Here is a 21,347-nt window from a genome sequence, read left to right as displayed (position 1 = left end):
CCAAACAGAGCCTCAATTCTCCACTGCTTTTTTTCACAATCACGATTGGGTTGATGTACGGCGAGTCACATCTCTCTATGATTTGATCTTCTAACATTTTGTTAATTTCTCCTTTCACCTCCTGTCGGTATTTATATGGGATCGGATAAGTTTTCGATCGAAAATTTCCTAAGTCTTTAACCTCAAATGAATGTTCATACTCTTTGGCTACTCTGTTTTCTTCATTTATTAAATCTTCATACTTTTTCAATATTACACGCAATTCCTTTTCTTTTTCTTCTCCACATATCAATTTTCTTTCTTTTTCCTCAATTTCTTTACACATATTTATTTTGTATTCTGCCTCCTCCATTTCGCATACTTCTTCAAATACCACTGTTTCAATTGTATGTTTTTCGTCTTCTTTTGTTAATCTTTCTTCTTGTTCTTCTTCTGGGCTCATCTCTTCTTTTGAGGAAACCCACTTTTCACTTTCTTTTGCCAATCTCCTCTTTCTTCTCTGTCCTTGTTTCATTGCCAAATTCATTTCCACCGTTTGTTCTTTGTCTAAATCATTTTTTTGTTTCTCATTTTCCTTTTCCTTTTTCTTACTGTCCTGTTCTTCTTCTTTTTCCTCTGTGATTTTCATCGTGTTATTTTTTAAATCTATCACCACATGTTTTTCTGCCAATTCATCCACTCCTACGATCATATCATGCAACATGTTTGGCATCACAACACATTGTAGTGCATAAAATTTCTTATCCAATCGTACTTTTATTCGTATTCCTTCATTTATCGTTGCCAAAGTCCGTTTATTTGCGCCCACTAAATTTACCTTGGGAATTTTGTAAATCAAATTCGTTAAATTAACTTCCTCTATTAGTTTTCAATCATAATTTTAATCGGTGTCTCGTTGATAAAACCATCTACAAATTTCAGATTTGCTCCACTTATTTTGTCCTTCTGCCAATTTAATAAATTCCTTCGGGTGACAAAAAATTCCTGTTTGTTTCTTTGTCTTTAGTGAGCGCCTTCGTGAAAAGACGCTTGCTGTTCTTGTTCGCTTCTACTTCTGTCGCTTTGTCTCTCATCCTCATATTCCTCTATGTGTGTGTTGTTGACCGCTCTTCTATTTTCTCTTGGTCTCTCGGACCCGTATCGGTTTCCGCGATTTTCCGGTTCATTCGTTCTATTATTATTTCGGTTTTCCTGATATGTGCGATTGTTGTTTCTATTCTGGTTCTCTCGATATCTGTTTTCGTTCCATTGCCGATTTCTTTGTTCATAATTTACTCTTCCGTTGTCTCTACTTTCGTTTTCCCTCCTCGGGACAAATTCTCTTCTTGTGTACTCTCTCCTAAAGTTTTGTCCTCTATCTCTATAGTCTTGATTTTCTCGTTGTCTATAATTTTCTTGCGTTCTCCTCATTTTTCTTTCTCTTAATTTTGCTTCTCGTATTTGTAAGAATTGACATAAACTGTCAATATCTTTGTAGTTTTGTAGAGTTATGTGATCTTCTAAGGTATCTTCAAAATGTCTGGCTATTAGTTCCACTAGCTGTTCGGACGAATAGTTGTAATGTAAGTGTCTTGCATTGTTGTATAGTTGTAGGGCATATGTTTTTTCTGATATACCCATACTATCCTGGTATCTTTTTTGATAATTTTGTTTGCAACGGAAACAGGTCGTTTGCCAAACAAATTTCTATTCTTATCTACACTAAATCTTATCTTAAATTAATATATACATTTTTGTTTATAATGATTTCTTAAAATTTTATTCCGATGGATATTTTATTTATTTTTCTTTGGTTGGGAAAGAAAAAGTATGACAATATATATATATATATATATATATATATATATATATATATATATATATATATATATATATATATTTATATATATATATATATATATATATATATAAAATAAAGTTTTATTTTGGGGTTGCAGTCATTAATACGGCAGGAAAGTGAAACTCTTTGTTCTTTATCTAGCTTTCGCAAGTTTACTTTTTATCAGTAAATACAATGAAATTAAAATTAAATAGCATTGTATAAAACTAGTATAAAAACTTACAACATGAGATTAATCCATTAAATTTTCAAATTTACAAAACATTTAAACTTAACTTATCTAGTTATGTAAGTACAATATTTTAATTTTATTTAATTTTGTACAAATTCATTATGACATTGATTATGTTGATGTTTGATTTATGTCAGAAAGACACTCGTTTCTGTTTATTATATTTTTTGTTGTTGATAACTAGCTCTTGATTATTATTATGGTTACGTACAAAGTGGCGCCAAATATGAATATTTAAATTTTTTGAAATTATAGTATTTATAGTCAGAAAATCTAATATTAGAAAATTATAGTATTAATTTTCGTAAGACAGAATGTAATTATAGATATTGCTTAGTTTATCAATATCAGTTTTTTTATTAACACATTGATATTTATTTATGCATACCATTTCTAAGAATTCTCTTTTATTTAATTGGTTTTCACGTCTTAATATATTAGTTTCAATGAAATTAAATGAATAATTTTTATTAATTGCATGATCTATTAATGCACACGTATTTTTATTATTTCTAAGGTCACTTTTATGTGATGTTAGTCTGCCTATTAGATTTCTAGATGTGTGTCCGATGTATGACTTATCAAAATTTAAATATTCATATTTGGCGCCACTTTGTACGTAACCATAATAATAATCAAGAGCTAGTTATCAACAACAAAAAATATAATAAACAGAAACGAGTGTCTTTCTGACATAAATCAAACATCAACATAATCAATGTCATAATGAATTTGTACAAAATTAAATAAAATTAAAATATTGTACTTACATAACTAGATAAGTTAAGTTTTAATGTTTTGTAAATTTGAAAATTTAATGGATTAACCTCATGTTGTAAGTTTTATACTAGTTTTATACAACGCTATTTAATTTTAATTTCATTGTATTTACTAATACCATATTTAAGCATATCCTGAAGAAGCAAATAAATTTTGCGAAAGCTAGATAAAGAACAAAGAGTTTCACTTTCCTGTCCTATTAATGACTGCAACCCCAAAATAAAACTTTATTTTACATAACGTGTCAGTCAATAATACCTAACTACTTTATATATATATATATATATATATATATATATATATATATATATATATATATATATATATATATATATTAAAAGTGATTATTTCGACCAAAAAATAATTTATAAATCTGTAGGAAAAATCAGGTATCAAATCTTTGTTTTTTCTAACACTCAATATTTCGCCATTTATTTTATAGCTTTATCAGGAGTAAACTGTAAAACAATTTGAACATTACAAACAAATAATGTACAAATAGATTTAAAAAACACTCACAGAAATTAAAAGATTTCACAAATAAAACTAACATTGAAATATGTAAGCTTTTGAATGTCAAGATTAAACTGTCCTAAGCACGTTCCCCACAGCAATACGATAAAAAAAAAAATTAAAATTACTTCAAATGTACAAATAAAAACAACAATAAAATAAAGGAAACGTTAGAAGAATGATATTTCTTTGATGAATTATTAAGGTTAGTTGTATGTTACTTAACTGTCCAGTGTCTGTTTTATAATTTAAAGTGTTTTTATTTTTGTTTATGTGATATATCTCAAGAAATGATCTACTTTTGTAGTTATCAGTCTGTGCCAAAATGTGAGCTTTGTTATAGTCAAGCATATGACCGGTATTTTTCATAGTGCTCAACTACTGCACAAGTATTTATTCCCAAGCGGCAATCACTTTTATGTTGTGTGATGCGTTGTTTTAGCCATTGTGATGTTTGGCCAATGTAGCTATTTTGACATCCTAGACACGGTATTTCATAAACAACATTACTTTTACATATGGTTGGTACTGGATCTTTGATTTTTGAAAATATTTGTTTGCTGTTTATGGCATTATATTTAGCTATACTAATAATAGGAACATTTTTAAATATGGATATGACAGAATGAGTTAGACCATTAATAAAGGGGAGTTTTTTATATTTAATTGATTTGTTGTTTGAATCATGGACGGGACCATCATAGAAATTACTGCTGTAAACCAGTTTTTTTTTAATTTGTTTAGGATAGCCGTTGTTACGAAAAATTTTATATATATCCAGATTTTTTTGTAAAAAGTTGTCATTAATAATGGACATTATCCTGTTTTTCATACCTAGTACGGTATTATATTTTTGACGCGTGGTATGATTTGAATAGTAATTTATATACCTGCTTGATGCTGTCGACTTTTGATACCAATCCAATGTCAAAATATTGTCATTTCTTCTTGTTACCCTTGTGTCTAAAAATGGTATACTAAGATTTGTCTCAGTTTCAATTGTAAACTGAAGATGTTTATTAAATGAATTAAAAATGTTGAGTGTGGTATTGATCTGATACGATGGAACTGAACATTTGATGTCATCGACATATTTATATATAAATGGTAATTCAAAAGGTAATTGTATCACATAAACAAAAATAAAAACTTTTTAAATTATAAAACACTGGACAGTTAAGTAACATTATATTGTAATGTATTGAACAAAATTTATAAATATTCAAAATAGCTAACCTTCACCTTAATAATAACTAACCTTAATAATTCATCAAAGAAATATCATTCTTTCAACGTTTCTTTTATTTTATTGTTATTTTTATTTGTACATTTGAAGTAATAATTTTAATTTTTTTTATCGTATTGCTGTGGGAAACGTGCTTAGGACAGTTTAATCTTGACATTCAAAAGTTTACATATTTCAATGTTAGTTTTATTTATGAAATCTTTTAATTTCTGTGAGTGTTCTTTGTACATCATATGTTTGTAATGTTCTAATTGTTTTACAGTTTACTCCTGATGAAGCTATAAAATAAATGGCGAAATACTGAGTCTTAGAAAAAACAAAGACTTTTATTATAGACCACTATATCTGATATTTTCTACAAATTTATATATATATATATATATATATATATATATATATATATATATATATATATATACATATATACATACATATAGATATATATATATATATATATATATATATATATATATATATATATATATATATATATATATATATATATATATATGTACGTTTGAATTAAAATATTTTAAAGTATCGTTTATATTAAAGCAATCAGGCATTTTCATTTTAAAAGTATTAGAAATTTTTTTTAATTCTGAGAAACAGTATTAAGAAAATTACTTAATACTGATTACTTTCTTATCAATATAGCAACAATTACATCCATAATGCCTACGTAAGTAATAACCTGGAACTTCAACTCAGTGTGTCAACTGTCCCTTTCTAAACATTGATTGTGATTGTTATTTGAAGAAATTTATTATATCGGCCTGTGAGTCGATTGGTTTTCCTCTTGTTTTTTTGTAAGTTTTATTAGTATCATTCGAAGAATTTTTTATGACATTTATCAGATTATGCGGTAATCAAATATTTGCCTAATATTTACTGCTGTTGAAAATCATGCTCGACTTGAATTCATATCAAGTGGGAAAAACGTGGTGTTCTGAAAAATTTATTTAATTAATTAATTATTGAAGACATTATTTAAGAAAATAAAATGAGTACAAGAAATACCTTTCTCCTCTGCTCAATATAAATAAACTGTACGAACTCTATATACAATACTGAAAAGAACAGAACTTGGAGAATGCATATATGGTTAAAGCTTCTTTTTACAGACACATTTTTGAAACTAAGTTCAGTTTATCTTTTGACTATCCAAAAAGCGATACTTTTAGTGTATGTGACGCTGGACAGAACTTGGAGGAAACTGGGAATTTGTTTACAAGTCCCAAGAATTTGATAGGCGGGTACCATCTGTTACACAAAACATATGCTATATAACAATGGATCTCCAACAGACCATGCAATTGCCGAAGTTGTCTACATCAAAGGCTTTTTACTTGAGGCAAATATGGATGTTCAACTTCGGTATCCATTGCAGGAAACATTCAGGACACAAATCCTATTTTTTACATGGATAGAGAATACTGCTAATAGGCAGTAATAAATTTAAAGTTGTCTGTTGCGGTTTTGCAAATTATTAAAAGAATGAAATCCTGAAATTGACCATTTGATAATATGGTCAGAATGTGTAGGCCAAAAAAAAAACTTTTTCATTACGTGTTTGTACCAATATATAATTTTAAATAACTGGTTCAAAGTAATTGAACATAAGTATCCCAAAGTGCGACAGGGATAATATTGTCCCCATTATTGTTCAATACATATTCAGAGCACATTATGAACCTAGCGCTAGCGGACATAGACGAGGGAATACTTATAAACGGAGAACAATTGAACAACATAGGATACGCTGATGATACTCTCATTTTTGCAGACAGCCCTAAAGGTCTGCAGACACTTGTCTCCAGGGTGGCAGAAGTAAGTAGCAGGTTTGGGCTTGATTTTAACATCAAAAAACCAAATACATGGTTATAAGCAAAAATAGGATACCACCTGGTCAATTACTAGTTAACCAACAACCTACCAACACAGATCACCAACTTTTGTTATCTGGGTGCAAACTTAAATGAACAGTGGGACCAATCGACAGAAATTAAGATAAGGATCAAGAAGGCAAGATCAGCTTTCGTCAAAATGAAAAAAATCTTTAACAGCCACGATATAAAATTGGAAATAAAAGTTTATTTACTAAAATGCTACGTATTCTCCGTTCATTTATATGGCGTGGAGTCATGGACCTTAACTGAAGCATCACTGAAGAGACTCGAAGCATTTGAGATGTGGTGCTATAGACGCATGTTGAGGATTTCTTGGATAGACAGAGTTACCAACGAAGAAGTACTACATAGAATGGGTAAAGAGCGCAAACTAGTCATAACCATAAAACGTCGCAAACTAGAATACCTTGGCCATATAATGCGCAATGAACAACGATACAACCTGCTTCGGACCATACTTCAAGGTAAAGTGCATGGGAAAAGAGGTCCAGGACGAAGAAGAATATCCTGGTTGCATAACCTGCGAAAATGGTTTAACTTAACCACTACCGGACTTTTCAGGGCAGCAGTCAACAAAGTCAGAATAGCCATGTTAGTGTCCAACATCTGTAACGGATAGGCACCATAAGAAGAAGAATCCCGAACTAGGTTACCGTTATCTCGATTCTGATCGAGACCTTAATGGAATCGAGAAAGTGCTTCGGAAACATCAAAATATTTTTACACCAGACCAATACTGTGGAATCATCACATCTGCTAGTACAAAAGACAGTGTGTGCGTAAATATGGAGCATTACTTTTTTTGATACAGAGAGTGACAAATACAATTTACGAAAAAGTTAGTCTACGGGATAACTTTAAATGGATTCGACTAAAAAAAGTTGGATATTATTTTTATAAAACCTGTATAGATCCGTCCACTTCATATTTTGGAAGTAAATGTGGATAAGAAAGATACATCTCAAATTAAACCTGGTTCTATTACATTACTTTAACCTTGTCTAATTTAAGAGATTAACACAAATTTATTGATTCCGACTAATGATGGTTCTATAAAGAGGTTTTAGAGCAAAAACAGAACAACCCTAAGAAAAAATGTCATGAAAATCGTGTTAGTTTAGCTTAGATTAGTGTTAAAAATGCTTTTTAAAGAATAATAATAATTTTTAATAAAGTATAACTTACTCTCATATCTGTATAACTCCTTTATTTACAATACATAAAATAAACTTTATCTTTGTAGGTTAGTGAAAAAAGGTGTTATGTACAAAAAAATATATTTTTTTAAGAGAGTTGTATCTTGAAATATTTCTAAATCAATTCACAGACAATACTTTAAACTGATTTAACTAATAGAGTTTTACCAATTTTAATCTATAACATAATAGAAGAATTTCATATCAAAATTTATTTTATGAATCTACTCAGAACTAAAAAATGTTACATAACACCTTTATCCACGTATGTCTTCAATTATAATAGGATAGTGATTACTGTCGTATGGCTCAAGTAATACATCCCATGAAAACATATGGTTTGCATATTACATATAGGTCAATAGCAGGATCTTCAACCGTTCTTATGTCGAAGCGGGTGACTTGTCCATCATGAAGTAGATTTAGGTTGGATTTTTCCAGAACAGATTCTATTTTTCTAGCAAGATGTGTTATTTTTTTGAATCACATTAGAATTATGTACGTTAAAGTCTCCGACAATTAGTCGTGATGTAGGTATTTGGTCTAAGAAGTTCGATATTTCGTTACGGTTAAGTTCTTAGTATAAGTAAATGTATATGTTACATACGGAAAAAGTAGTTACCTCTTTGATTCTAATTGCAATTGCCTCGATGTTTATTTCTAATGGTATGGCTATGTTATCAATGTCGTTCCTTGTATATATCGCTACTCATCCGCTGGCTATTTTAGAATGTCGATTTTTAAAGAAACAATTAAAGTTTTGATGTTTATGTGCAGTGTTGTTTTTAAAATTAGTTTCTTGTAAGCATAGAATCATTGGACATTAGTATTTGCAACATTTCTAAATGGATGTTTAGATTCCATTGAATTAGACTAGTTAATGTTAATAATATATACTTCATCTAATTTACTTACCGTTGCACGTCACCCGCGTCATAGCCCTTGAGGTCACATGATACCAACACGAAATATTTAGGCGGTAGGTGTGTTCTTTTTTAGAATCACTTTGCCGAGTACACTGGCATTACAGCCACTAGACATATTTTATTATATACGCGTAGAAATAATATTTAAAGATTTCTATTAATATTAGCTTAAAAAAATACACAATAATATGTTTCATTTAAATTCACTCTAAGAGACAGAGTAAGAAGTGAGGAAATACGAGCGAGATGTGGTATAGAGGAAATAAATGCGTGGGCTAAAAGAAGAAAAGTGGAATGGAATCAACACATTGAAAAAATGACAGAAAATAGAATAGTACGAATAGCAAGAGACAAATCGCCAAATGGAAGAAAATCATTGGGACGACCGAGGAAAAGATGGTCAGACAACGTCAATTGTGGCTAAAAACCGAAGTAAAACAGGCATTAACCCTATTTATAAAGTAGGAAGAAGAAGAAGATTTAATTTGTATAAATGCATTATAAAGCGTTTTTATCAAGAACATTTGTTCGGAACGCACTGTAACTGGTCGAACGAAGGTGATATTTTGGCATAAATTGGTAACACTTATTTGACAGTTGCGGTGTTGACTAATGTTAATAAGTAATGAAAAAAGTGTTGTTTTTGTTTAAGTATTCCATTTTACATCTTCATACGACGCATACAAGCGGCTCAAATTGTTTTTAACAAGATTATTTTTTAACTCTTGTTTTGTTTCTATTTATTTACATTAAATATTAATTTGTTTTGTTGTATAATCCACTTTTGCAATAATTATGTGACCTATTTGATTTAAAATGGATTCAGGATTTTTTTATACTTTGGCAACTATGTCAACTTCGATCTCTGTCAATGATGTGCAACGGTAAGTAAATTAGATGGACTGTATTAATATGTGTTCGTAGAGATGTCGCTGTTTGCCTCAATATCGAAGTTTGGATCAATTTGTCAAAGAATTTTATTTTGTATTCTGGATACTGAAAAGTTACTTTTTTGGTCACCTGATACTATGTTACTATATTCAATAGGGTTCTCACCTGCGTCTGTATTGTGAGCTATTGAAGTTATTTCGAATGGTAGAGATACCTTTGCTTAACAGTATGTTGCTAAATGCTTAATATTTTGGCATATTTGGCAAATCTGGTTATCTGAAGATAAGTATATTCTACATGATTTTCATGATTGATAATGAAAGAATCAGGTCAGGTATGGTTGGTTAAATGGCTGGAATTCAAGACTTGAGGTCCCTATTCGTAGAAACGATAGGGGTGACAAAAGTTTGAAAATAAGTGCTTGCAGTTCAGATTCTAAGATTAAGTGTGGAATGGATGGACATACGTTAGAAAGTGCTAGTCTTTGTCTGGGGGTGATTATTCGATGTGCATGTAAGAGTTATTGATTAATTTTGATTTTTCCGTGGTTGATAATAAAACCATTCAATATTTTCATTTGCTAAGTAAATGCATATTTTGTTGTTGGATAGCCTTGAACAGAAAATAATATTGATTGGTCGAGTTATTAGGCTTAAAATGTGAAGGTAATCTTAAATTTTGGTGTCGTCACTTGCATCCGATAGAATTGCTTGATTTCCTGATGGAAAATCAATAACAATTGGTTGTCTAGTTTGAGTAACTTTTAGGTTGTAGAGATTGTTGGCCTCGTGCCGAACTATGTTGAGGTAATGTAGATGAGGATGCCATGATGTTGTTACTAATATTTTATATGCCAAATTATTAATTTCTTGGGGCCAGAAATACTGCACTATTGTGCTTCACCCCTTTAAAATCACCAGGGCCTGACAGGATATATCCAGCCCTACTAGGGTGGAGACTGGATATCCATCTGCCGCACCTCGTGGAAATATTCAGAGCCTCTTTAGTTTTGAGATATATTCCTTGAAAGTGGAGAGAGGTACGTGTGGTCTTCATACCAAAACCAGGTAGGATGGACTACACCCTACCAAAGGCTTTCCGACCAATTAGCCTAACATACTTTCTGTTGAAAACGATGGAAAGGCTATGAGAGAGGTACATAAGGGATGAAGTTCTGGTCCATAACCCACTTCACCCAAATCAACATGCATATACTTCGGGAAGATCTACCGATTCTGCACTGCATCATGTAGTGGGAAGAATTGAAAGATCGCTGGATAATAAAGAATCCACCCTAGGTATATTCATAGACATTGAGGGAGCATTTGATAAAACCACATTCCCAACTATCACCCAACAGCTCAACGTCAGGAATGTTCCCCTGGCCATAAGCGAATGGATATTCAGTATGCTCTCTAATAGAGCAATAAGCATAAATGTATAATACGAGAGTACGCGTTCGGCGAGTCCTGGCCCACACCTGCCCACATAAGAGAGATGTCTCCTGGTGACTTGTCCACCTTCCTAGAAATAGCAGGATGGACAATGAGCTAAGGGTGACAGCTCCCTGGGAGGATGTACAATGGGTCAATTGTGGCCTAAGTGCTGTGAAATTTAACTCGCCCTCCCTACTCTACAGATACAGATACTGCCCTATTTATGTAGTTGTCGATATTTATTGAAATAAAATTACCCTACCAATGTTTGTAGTTAAAATATAATGCATTCGCCAAACGCGTTTTTAACTTTTGAAAAACCAGAAATTGAATAATTAGAATTTAACGTGCTTACTCGTTGGCTGTTCTGATACGACTATAGTTGTTTATACTCTTACTTTACTTGTTTATTTTATAATTGTGTGCATATATTAAAACTTATGTAGCAGTCATTGTACAAGTAATAATAATCCTGTAAAAATGCCACAACGAAGTATTTACTAAGCTGCCAGTTCAACGAAGAACTGAAATATTTAAAAGACATTCAATTTTAGAATATTTAAAAAAGCATATTTAAATTATACCTATACGTTGTAAGAAATTGAAAACTTGTAGTGTTGTACTCCTTGCTAATAACTCTCCGTAGTTGTTGCAGGGTTATTTTGTATAAATAAAAAGAAGTATTAAGTATTTAACTATAATAAGTATACTTATATGTTTCTTATAGGTACAACGGTCGTGTATTCTAACCCAGCAGCATACACTGGACAGTTGCCGCAACTTGATGGCCCATCCGATAGAACCCCAAAGAAGAGCCTCCGTTTCCGTACCTATCCAACATTCCACGGCTTCGGCTGCAACAGAAACTTTCACCGGTGTCGCGAGGCGGAAAGTGTCCTCTTTCGAAGACAGCTCCGCCATAGCCGGTTCCCCTTCGGCGTACATCTCCGTCGGAGTGGTGGCGATTAGTAGAACTGATGCTCCTTCTGTTGCGACCGCGCCAGCGACGACGTCTTGTGCGTTCATAAATATTAGTGACATAGACAATAACTCCTCTAATAATGAGGATAAGGTTACGAAAACTTTAAAAAAGAGTCATAGTCTTGTGAAAACTTTTACGTCTAGCGGCATTGGGTCTATAGCGCCCATTATCAGTGTTAGTTCGGCTGTGGATGAAATTCCTAATGAAGGTAATCACTAAATTATATTTTGGATTAAAGCCAGGCTTTCCCTGAAACTAACATATTAATCATTTGTGTTAACATTATGTCGTCGGTATACTGCGAAAACCAGGTAAATGTCGGAATACCGAAATCGAGAAAAAACGTTTCTAAAGTTTAGTTTTTATTGTGAATTAGACAGTCAGCTTGTTTTTGATATTAGGTGTTCTAGTGAAAGATGCATATATCTGAAATGATTTTCTATCATTAGTTTGAAAAAGTTGAGACACCTATCTGACTAGTCCTAAATTTAAGTTGGAAATGCTATCACTTACCTGGTTTTACCTGTATATCTGTATATTATTTTCCAGTTTTACTACATAATAGCAATGTTTTAAGGTATTAGTCGATATTTATGACATTTAACTGGTTTTCCCTGAAAATTTTATTAACAGCTGTTTGTAGTTATAGTTATTATTTATATGAATGATAGACAGTTTTATAGAAAAAAACAAATTTATTTCGAATATAATAATAACAGTATTATATATATTATAATAATAAGAATATTATTATGAGGCTTCCTCGTCCGATTTGTCACTGAAAGCAGGCTCTGGCAAGATGTGTGATCTCTGTTACATCATTTCCCGTTTTAAAATTACGATATCACCCGTAATATTCCTCCGGTATCACTCCCTTATCACATAGCTGTACCAAATCTTTCTTTTTTGATATGCTTATTGGCAAATGTGCATCATAAAGTCGCTTAAGTTCTTCAAAATTGCTTGTATTAGTTGATAACTTGGCGTGCTTTTTTCTTGTTGACTGCCGTGTACTATCACCAAGGAAATAATTGAAGCTTATTGACATGTCATAATTAAAATAGATTTTGTTTTTCTCTCCTTTCACGAATCTCATTCTTTTTATCTTCAACCACATTATTTTTTCGCCGTTTTGTACGGTTTTTAATTCAAGTGTGAGACAAATTTTTTAAGTCATAAAAGTCGTAGTATTTAAATTCTTTACATTTGTATGGTTGTATACATACTCTTTTATCATCAACCTTGATATTTTTAGTTCCTCTTGCATTTTGAAACACAAACAAGTAATTTGGCATCCCATAGATAGATCTGTGTTTTTTAGCGGTTTCGATACTACTACTCATAGAGTCAACTTCCATATAGGAATGTCCAGACTCTAAAAATTTGTGTAAGTAAGTATTTCATAATAGTAAGGCTGCAATATGCTGATTACGATTCTGTCCTCCACAGTTATCAGAAAATAAACTTATTTCACTTACATATTCTGGAACACTTGTGATAAGTAGTGGAGTATAATGCTTCCTATTTCAGAACTTCCTCGTCTACCGTTAATTTCTGACCAGGCAAAACAGTAAGCTGCATTTGGTAATGCGGCGTCATATACACAAACTGTAGACTCATAATGTTCGAGAAGAATATAGTTGTCCAGTCAATCCACTTGGAATCTGTAGTACGGCCTGTAGATCGACAGTAATTGAAACAAAATCCGATTGTTCATTAGATCTTTTCTTATCATTTTGTTTTTCTAGATTACATACTTCTTTTCTTTTCTGATGTTCTCTGTAACTGTCTTTGATTCGATTTGTCAGTTCAATTAGCCCTATCATATTTATTACAAACTAAACAATCTTTTTTAGGAACAAAAAAGCTTAAATTATAGTCGTTAGAAAATATTCTTCGATATGTAATTTCGCTAACACCTTCCAGTTTCTTCTGTTCACAGTCATTTATATAAAGTTGGTACATTTTTCGTATACTTAAATTTTTGTCCAAATATCTACGGTTTCAACTTTGGCGAATATATTGTGGGCCCATGGTTGGAAAAGACTCAATATGAGCCTTCACGATTTGTCGGGTTTCACTGCTTGTTTTATTTGGCTGTGTATGTTTGCAAGGCGTTGTCTTACAAAAAAATTTCTCACATACCTGTATGTCTTGACCATCCAAAGAAAAGTAACACTTTTTGGAAAATGCACGTGGTTTTTTTAAACTGCAACGACTCTCTTTGGTGGCTCTATTTTAACACGTGCAATAAGACAATTTTTCTGGCCTATATATTCTAACTTCCAATAATCACGACATAGTCTTTGTCTGTAATCTTCCCTGAAATAACTGGCACATTTGTAGACGCACTCTGAACAATTAACTGGTTTTGGCAATTTTGCTGGTCTATTTTTTTTTATCTCATAAGGCAAACCCTTAGCACGCCTCCCTTTTGCGACATTTAATACCCATTCTTTGGAGTTAGCTTTTCTCTAACGTTTTAGTGGATGTACGTTTTTCCATACTTTGTCAAGAAGTAAATTTAATATTCAACTAGCTATTTCAGTTGACACTAAATTGTTCGTGGGTGCACCTATTTCAGTATTTTCTTTCTCATCATTTAGGCTATCAAGATCAGCTGTTTGTATTTCATACAGACTTCCTAGAGAGAGTGATTCCTCTTCACTTGGCTGAAATGTGAGGTCTACATCTGAAAAGTCACTATCAAAAATGGATTTCATCATTGAAACTATATTGTTCTAAGAATCATCAAGAATTGAACTGCTGTCTTTAGTTTCAAAGAAATATAAAAAACACAAGATATTGCACAAGTAACTAATTAATACCTATTAACAAAGTATTTTAAAACGTTTTTCCTAGCCACAAATATAGAAGACTGCAATATATGGGACATATATTGCAGTATAACATGTCCCATATATGGGACATGTTATAAAGAGAAAGAGTTATAAATTACTGTAATTAACAATACAAGGAAGAATAAAGAGTAAATGTAGTCGTAAAAGAAGAAGAATCTCCTGGTTAAAACATTTTAGAGCTTGGTTTAACTGTACTTCTACTGCTGATATCTTTAGAGTATCGGTATCGAAAGTTAGAATTGCCGTGGTGATTGCTCACCTTCTGAGCTATATTATTCAGCCACAAACTTGCTCTCTTAACGCAGCAATAGGCATGCTTGAAGTCTACAAATAAGTTATATAGGTTTCTATTATACTTCCAACGTTTCTTTAATATTTGTCGAATGTTAAAAATTTGATCCGTGGTTCCTCTTCCTGTTCTGAATCCAGAATGATATTTGCTTATTTTCTCTTTAGCATACGGTAGTAGTCTTTTTAATAAGATATAAGATAGTATGGTATATGTTATTAATAAGACCAATCTTGTAAAACAAGGTTAGATGAACAAGTTATGTATTCTTGCGTTTTTTAAAACACCAGAGTGCATAATTAAGCAAGTCACTGTCTATTTCTGACAACGCACTTTTTGTGTTTCCAAAACTGAATAATGCCGCTTAAAAGGAAACGTTTTGACACGTACTGAAGGCGGTTATAAAATGTAAAAAAAAGGAATATCAGAACTGCTTTTGTGTTTTGTTAAATTAAGCACAAAGTACACAAGAAAACTAAATTCCTGTAGTTAGCTGTATACCATGTATCACAAAAATTTTTATTCTAAAAAATTAAAATTATATTAATATATAACTAAATAATCTCATTAAAAATAAATCTAATTCATTTAAGCCTAGCAGAAGCAATAACAGTATTAAATTATAATTTTTCTTTCCAATACGACTTTCTGATAAAATTAAACTTGATCTTTTAAATTTAGGCCTCGAATACTTAATTCCTAGTAAGGTTTCTAAAAAAGACTTTTAGAGTCTCTCTATTGAGCTAGATATTATCATCCAAACACAAACAAACGCAATGAACATCTAAACACTTTTAAATCTATTAAAAATAAAATCAAATCCAATAATTTAATCATTAGCAAAGCTAATAAGGGAAACTACCTAGTGATCTTAGATCAAACCTTACACAATGACAAAGTTTTCAATTTTCTCTCTAATAACAACTTCACTTTACTCCCAATAGATCCCTCAAAAAAAGTTCATAAATAAATTATAAGAAAATATTAAACATTTTACAGAATTTTACTCTGAACATTTTGTCCCATACTACAAACTCCCCAGTAATCCATTAACACCCCGACTGTATGGTTTACCTAAGATACATAAGGAGGGTATTTCTATTCGTCCGATTGTTAGTTTCATAAACACTCCAGTTTCCATTTTATAAAAATTTATACTGAATCTCATTAACAACATGACGAACTTTACCCCTCGTTTCTCAGTCAAACACACTAGTCATCTAGTGCCTACAACAGATAAATCTTCGCCCCAATACTACTATGCTTTCACTTGATGTCAGCTATTTATTCACTTTTGTCCCTAAACAAAAAACAATTAATCTGGTTTACTCTGTTTTAAGAGCCAATTTTATCACCTGGTATATTACTACCTCCTTTGTCCAACTATTACAAACTTCCTTAGATCAGGATTTCTTTGTTTTCAACAATAAATATTACAGACAACCTGATGGCTTAGCCATGGGTAGTTATGGATCATTTAGAATCCACACAGTTCGTGAAAAATCCTGAAATACTTTACTAGTTTCGTTACGTTAACGACTGTCTAGTCTTTATTTCAGGTAACTCCAACTTAGCTGAACGATTACTTTCTAAAATTAACCAAATCCACCCCAACATCAAGTTCACAATGGAACTAAAATCATCCCAATAAATCAACTTTCTTGATCTCACCATGACCATAATTAAATGACCATTTTGACTTGAGTATCTATAGGAAACCCACACAGGCTGATTATGTAATACTCCTTTCTTTAAATTAAGCCATGTCACATAAATATGCAGTTTTCCACAGTTACATCCATCGCCTTAAAACCATTTCACTATCTCAGTCAAACTATAAGAAAGAATTTAATACCCTTCTACAAATAGCAACCAATAGCGGATACGATCACGACAATATCAATAAACTTATTCATAGAAGATGTCTTATAGAAACGCTACAAGAAACTGCGTTCCCTAGACACCTTACATCTAAACCTAATTATGTTTCACTACCATATCACCATGAAAGTATTTATGGAGATATTCGAAACCTCATCAAACGGTTAGGTGAAAAGATCCACATTTCTTTTAAAGAACCCAATAATTTGGGCCAGTGTCTATCTAATTCTAAAGTCCCATCAATTATATGAATCGTAGTGGTGTTTCTGAACTAATATGTTCAGATTGTGATGCTACCTATATAGGAAGTTGTAGATCACTGTCTTCACGCTCTTTAGAGCATACAAAAAGAGAAAACACTTTCACTTTCTCTCACATTGGAAAGAACATAACCACACTCTCAATATCCCAGAAGACGTATCTCTAATTCACAATATTCCCCAAACAAAATTTTCTAAAACTTGACTTATATGAAGACCTGGAAATTATCAAAGAAAAGTAGAGAAGTCCAAAGAGAAGTGGAAACTTTCTCCGTCTCCATCGCAAATTATTCTCATGACCCATATCCTCTACATCTCCTCTTACATGCATCTTCCACTAATCGTTCTTCTTTTGCCAGTTATTCATCTTTTTCAGTCTTCATCAAGACAATCTTTCTAAATGTATGTAACTTATCCATCCCTTCACAACACTTTTTTAAGTATTTTTAAACTTCACCTGTGACGCTTATGTCCAATGTTCTTAACCCATCAGTACTCAATAAGCAGATTCGGATCAGATAATTATATTTCCCCTTTACAAACTATTCACACAATAAGATTAATCCCTTACTCATATACATCCTCTTCACTCACACACCTATAAAGATATATCAAAGATATATCAATGATTATAGATAAATCAATGGTCCATCTAAAGCCAAGCCACACATCAGAATCTAGATTTGTTATTTCCCATATTACAGTAACGTCCACACCATTTTCAACATAACTGCTCTAACTAAAATCATCCCTCCTCTCAATTTTTCTTTTATAGTATACTTAATTTTCCTTTACCTATACATATGCTTTTCTTAAATTATGGTTTCGGACCTGTGGAGATCTCAGTCTCTTATTCAGTTATTTTTCATCTCACAATAACAATATAACATCACAAATTGTAATTTTAGCCAAATAGAGTCGCCTTTCACCCATAAATTTTGTTGGTTTTCCATATTTTTGATAATATAAATTATTATTTAATAAACTCTTTCTATCCACCTAACATTCATAGTTATAAGTTAAGTAATATACCAGCAGCTATTACACCAATTATTATTCTGTTCACTTTCTATATTAAATATACACTCATATACATCAATTAACATCTCACTCTGTAATAACAGAAAAAACCCAACATCCTGGACATCTGCTTTCCATATTTCAGGTACCAAATGTTGATAAAACAGATAAGGCCTTTTACAAAAAATTTTAGCTCTTCACCATTGAATCAGATATCTGTATAGATGGTTGCCTACATACAATCATTTTTATCAATCTTCAATTCACCCACAATAATACCTAATTTACATTTTTTCCAACAAATTTTCAAGGTAAATCATACTATGAATTCCAACATATTAATGGTTACTATTTTTTTTAACTGCTTTGTTCAGACTTCCGTTTTAAGATGTCATTTTAATTATTTGCTATCAACAAAAGTCTTCACAGACACTTCGTCTAAGGACTAGCAACCCCAATGGAGTCCTACGTTACAATGTGACCAATTATTTTTATAACTTAAACATCCAGTTTAAATTTTTAAATAGTTTTTAAATATCAAAGACGTAATTAAAAGTTAATCTAAATACATTTAAAAGGTTTTTACCAACATATTTAATGGCTTCAAACGTAAATCCAATAAGTATTAAACCATATTTTTATAATAACCTTAACCTAAGGTGATAATACTTATTTTAGGATAGCACTGATGATGAAATAGTTAGTCCGAAAACGTTCTGTGATGTAGCGCTCGATAGGGTTTTTATAATAAAATACCTTTTATATAGGAATTTTATTAATAAAAATTTTTTACTTTTATAATCTTTTTTATTTTTTAAATTTTAGAAGTTAGTGATTTCGAGAATAGAGAAGAAAAAGAAAACGAATTGTTGATATGTACGATTCAGGAACCGTTGGCGCCCCTAGCAGAACCAGATAGCGAATCACCTGGTAGCGAGTTACCTCCATCAGAATTTGGAGAAGCCTTAGAAGCTGAAGCAGGGGAAGCTGAGCACGAGCAGAATCAGGAACAAGAACAAGATCAAGCTGAAGCAAAGTCAAACGATGTTTGTCCTTGGGAAGATGAGTAGGTTTTTTAAATACTTATACAATTTTTAGAAAATGTTTAGCAAATTTCTTTACGGCAAACGTAGCATTTAATAATTTTTTACTTTATGCAAGTCGCACACTTTCCTTTAGATGCCTTCAAGACATATTTCTTTAGTGGTACTGGTCTCATATAGGGTATCAATTGTCACACTAACATTTTCTGGATCATCATCATTTTTTTTATCTCCCTTTCTTCGACATTTATGCCGTGTTGTTTGCGATTTTTTCATTAGATCTTCTGTTCTTTTGTTTTGAGATGGCCAATCGATATTTTACATGTTTTTACTATTTTAATGGAAATAAACCACAATTGTTAAAGTTTAAAATAAGTTTATTGACGTTTCAATTTCTACTTCGGAAATCGTTCTCAAAATACAAACATTAATAGATTAAACAAATTTTCTTTTTTGTTACTTGGTGAAAAATTCTTCTAATAATTTAATTTTATCTGACTCATTTTTATTGACAATTCCGACATACATTATACATTTTAAAGTAGACGACTCTAAAATGTTATTGCCAATATTGTTGAGTTGCGTTCCTGGGACTACTTTGTTGTAAAATAGTTCATTCGATTACATGAAATCAACTTTAACTTGAGATTATTCGTCAGAAAAAAAAACATAGCATATGATTTGCCTTAAAAAAGACAACCACATGCCATGGTGACAGTAAAATTCTCCTGTTAGTGATTCCATAGTAATCCAAAATTTTGGTCTAGCAATGGGCTCTAGTTTATTTCCATTATTAGCCGATATATTTATGGAAGATTTTGAAAACAAATATTTGTTCTAAACAAAATTTAAAACCCATAGTATGGTGGAGATATGTAGATGATGTATTCTCAGTATGGCCTAATTGATTAGAGTTGTTGGACACATTCCTGAATATTATAAACGATAAAGAAGAGACAATAACATTTATCATGAAAAAGGAAAATAACAATAATAATAAACACACTAGCTTTCCTGGATGTTTTAATCTCTAAGAACGATACTGGATATGAGACTCAGGTGTATAAAAAGACAACATACACCAACAGATATCTAAATTACAAATCACAATATCAATATTAATAAGGGAATCATTAAATCCTTATACGATAGAGCCAAAATTACTTGTTCTAACGAAAATTTGTTCTTAGAGGAAAAACATTTGTTAACATATGTTTAATTCTTTTTCTTAAAGTGCCGTCTCACTACGGAGGTTGGCAATCATAATGACTATTTTTATTTTTGAACTTACTGCTCTAAACAAATCAATCGATCTGCATTGATACCAATCACGTAGATTCTTCAACCATGAGTTCTGTCTTCGGCCAACAGATCTTCTTCCTTGAATCTTTCCATGTATTATGAGTCTCAAAATTTCATATTTTGGTCCCCTCATCACGTGGTCTAGGTATTTTAGTTTTCTGGTTTGTATAGTGGTGATTAGTTCTATTTCTTTACCAACCCTCTTCAGTACTTCTTTATTTGTAATTCTATCAGTCCATGATATTTTTAATACTCTGCGGTATAACCAGAGTTTAAGCCTCGATTATTTTTAAATTGCATTTTTTTTTAATGTCCAAGTCTCTGTTTTATTAGAAAATGATTATCCTTTATTGTTTATAAATAAGGAATTTTCAACAATCGATTTGTGTCATGCTTACTTTTAATGTACTGTTTTGGATAAACCTGCCATTCTCGTAAAAGTGTCACAAACAATGACGTGGTGCCAAAATGACCCCTTTCAAATATTAGATGGTTATAAACTCAATACCAGACTACCGTACAACTTATCAATAAGTGAAACAATGACATCACTGTAACTTAAAGGTAGCTGCGAGTCACAAACCTATAACAAAAAAAATAAAAAAATACTCGTAATTTGACTTTAATCGAGGGTCATGTGGGCACCACGTCAGTAGTAGAAGATTAAAAAATTGATTTGGCGTGTAATTGACATTTAAAATCACCGGTCGCTTTAAGCATTGTTTCTGAGAACGGTTCA

At 31.5% G+C, this 21,347-nt stretch overlaps 1 protein-coding gene across 3 annotated transcripts in view; it reads left to right on the top strand.

Moving 5' to 3' along the window:
* The window catches only part of LOC140437361 (regulator of G-protein signaling 11), a 367,203-nt gene that overhangs the window by 326,955 nt on the left and 18,901 nt on the right, over nucleotides 1-21,347 (top strand). For all 3 annotated transcript variants that reach the window (XM_072526845.1, XM_072526846.1, XM_072526844.1), the window contains 2 exons: nucleotides 11,698-12,160; nucleotides 19,089-19,329. In XM_072526845.1, coding sequence (XP_072382946.1) covers nucleotides 11,698-12,160; nucleotides 19,089-19,329 — 704 coding nt within the window. The remainder of the gene's footprint in view (nucleotides 1-11,697; nucleotides 12,161-19,088; nucleotides 19,330-21,347) is intronic.

Source organism: Diabrotica undecimpunctata, chromosome 3 (genome assembly GCF_040954645.1).
Source record: "Diabrotica undecimpunctata isolate CICGRU chromosome 3, icDiaUnde3, whole genome shotgun sequence".
Taxonomy (NCBI): Eukaryota; Metazoa; Arthropoda; class Insecta; order Coleoptera; family Chrysomelidae; genus Diabrotica; species Diabrotica undecimpunctata.
Note: the sequence above shows the minus strand (reverse complement) of the source record. Positions and strands in the feature narration are given on the sequence as shown.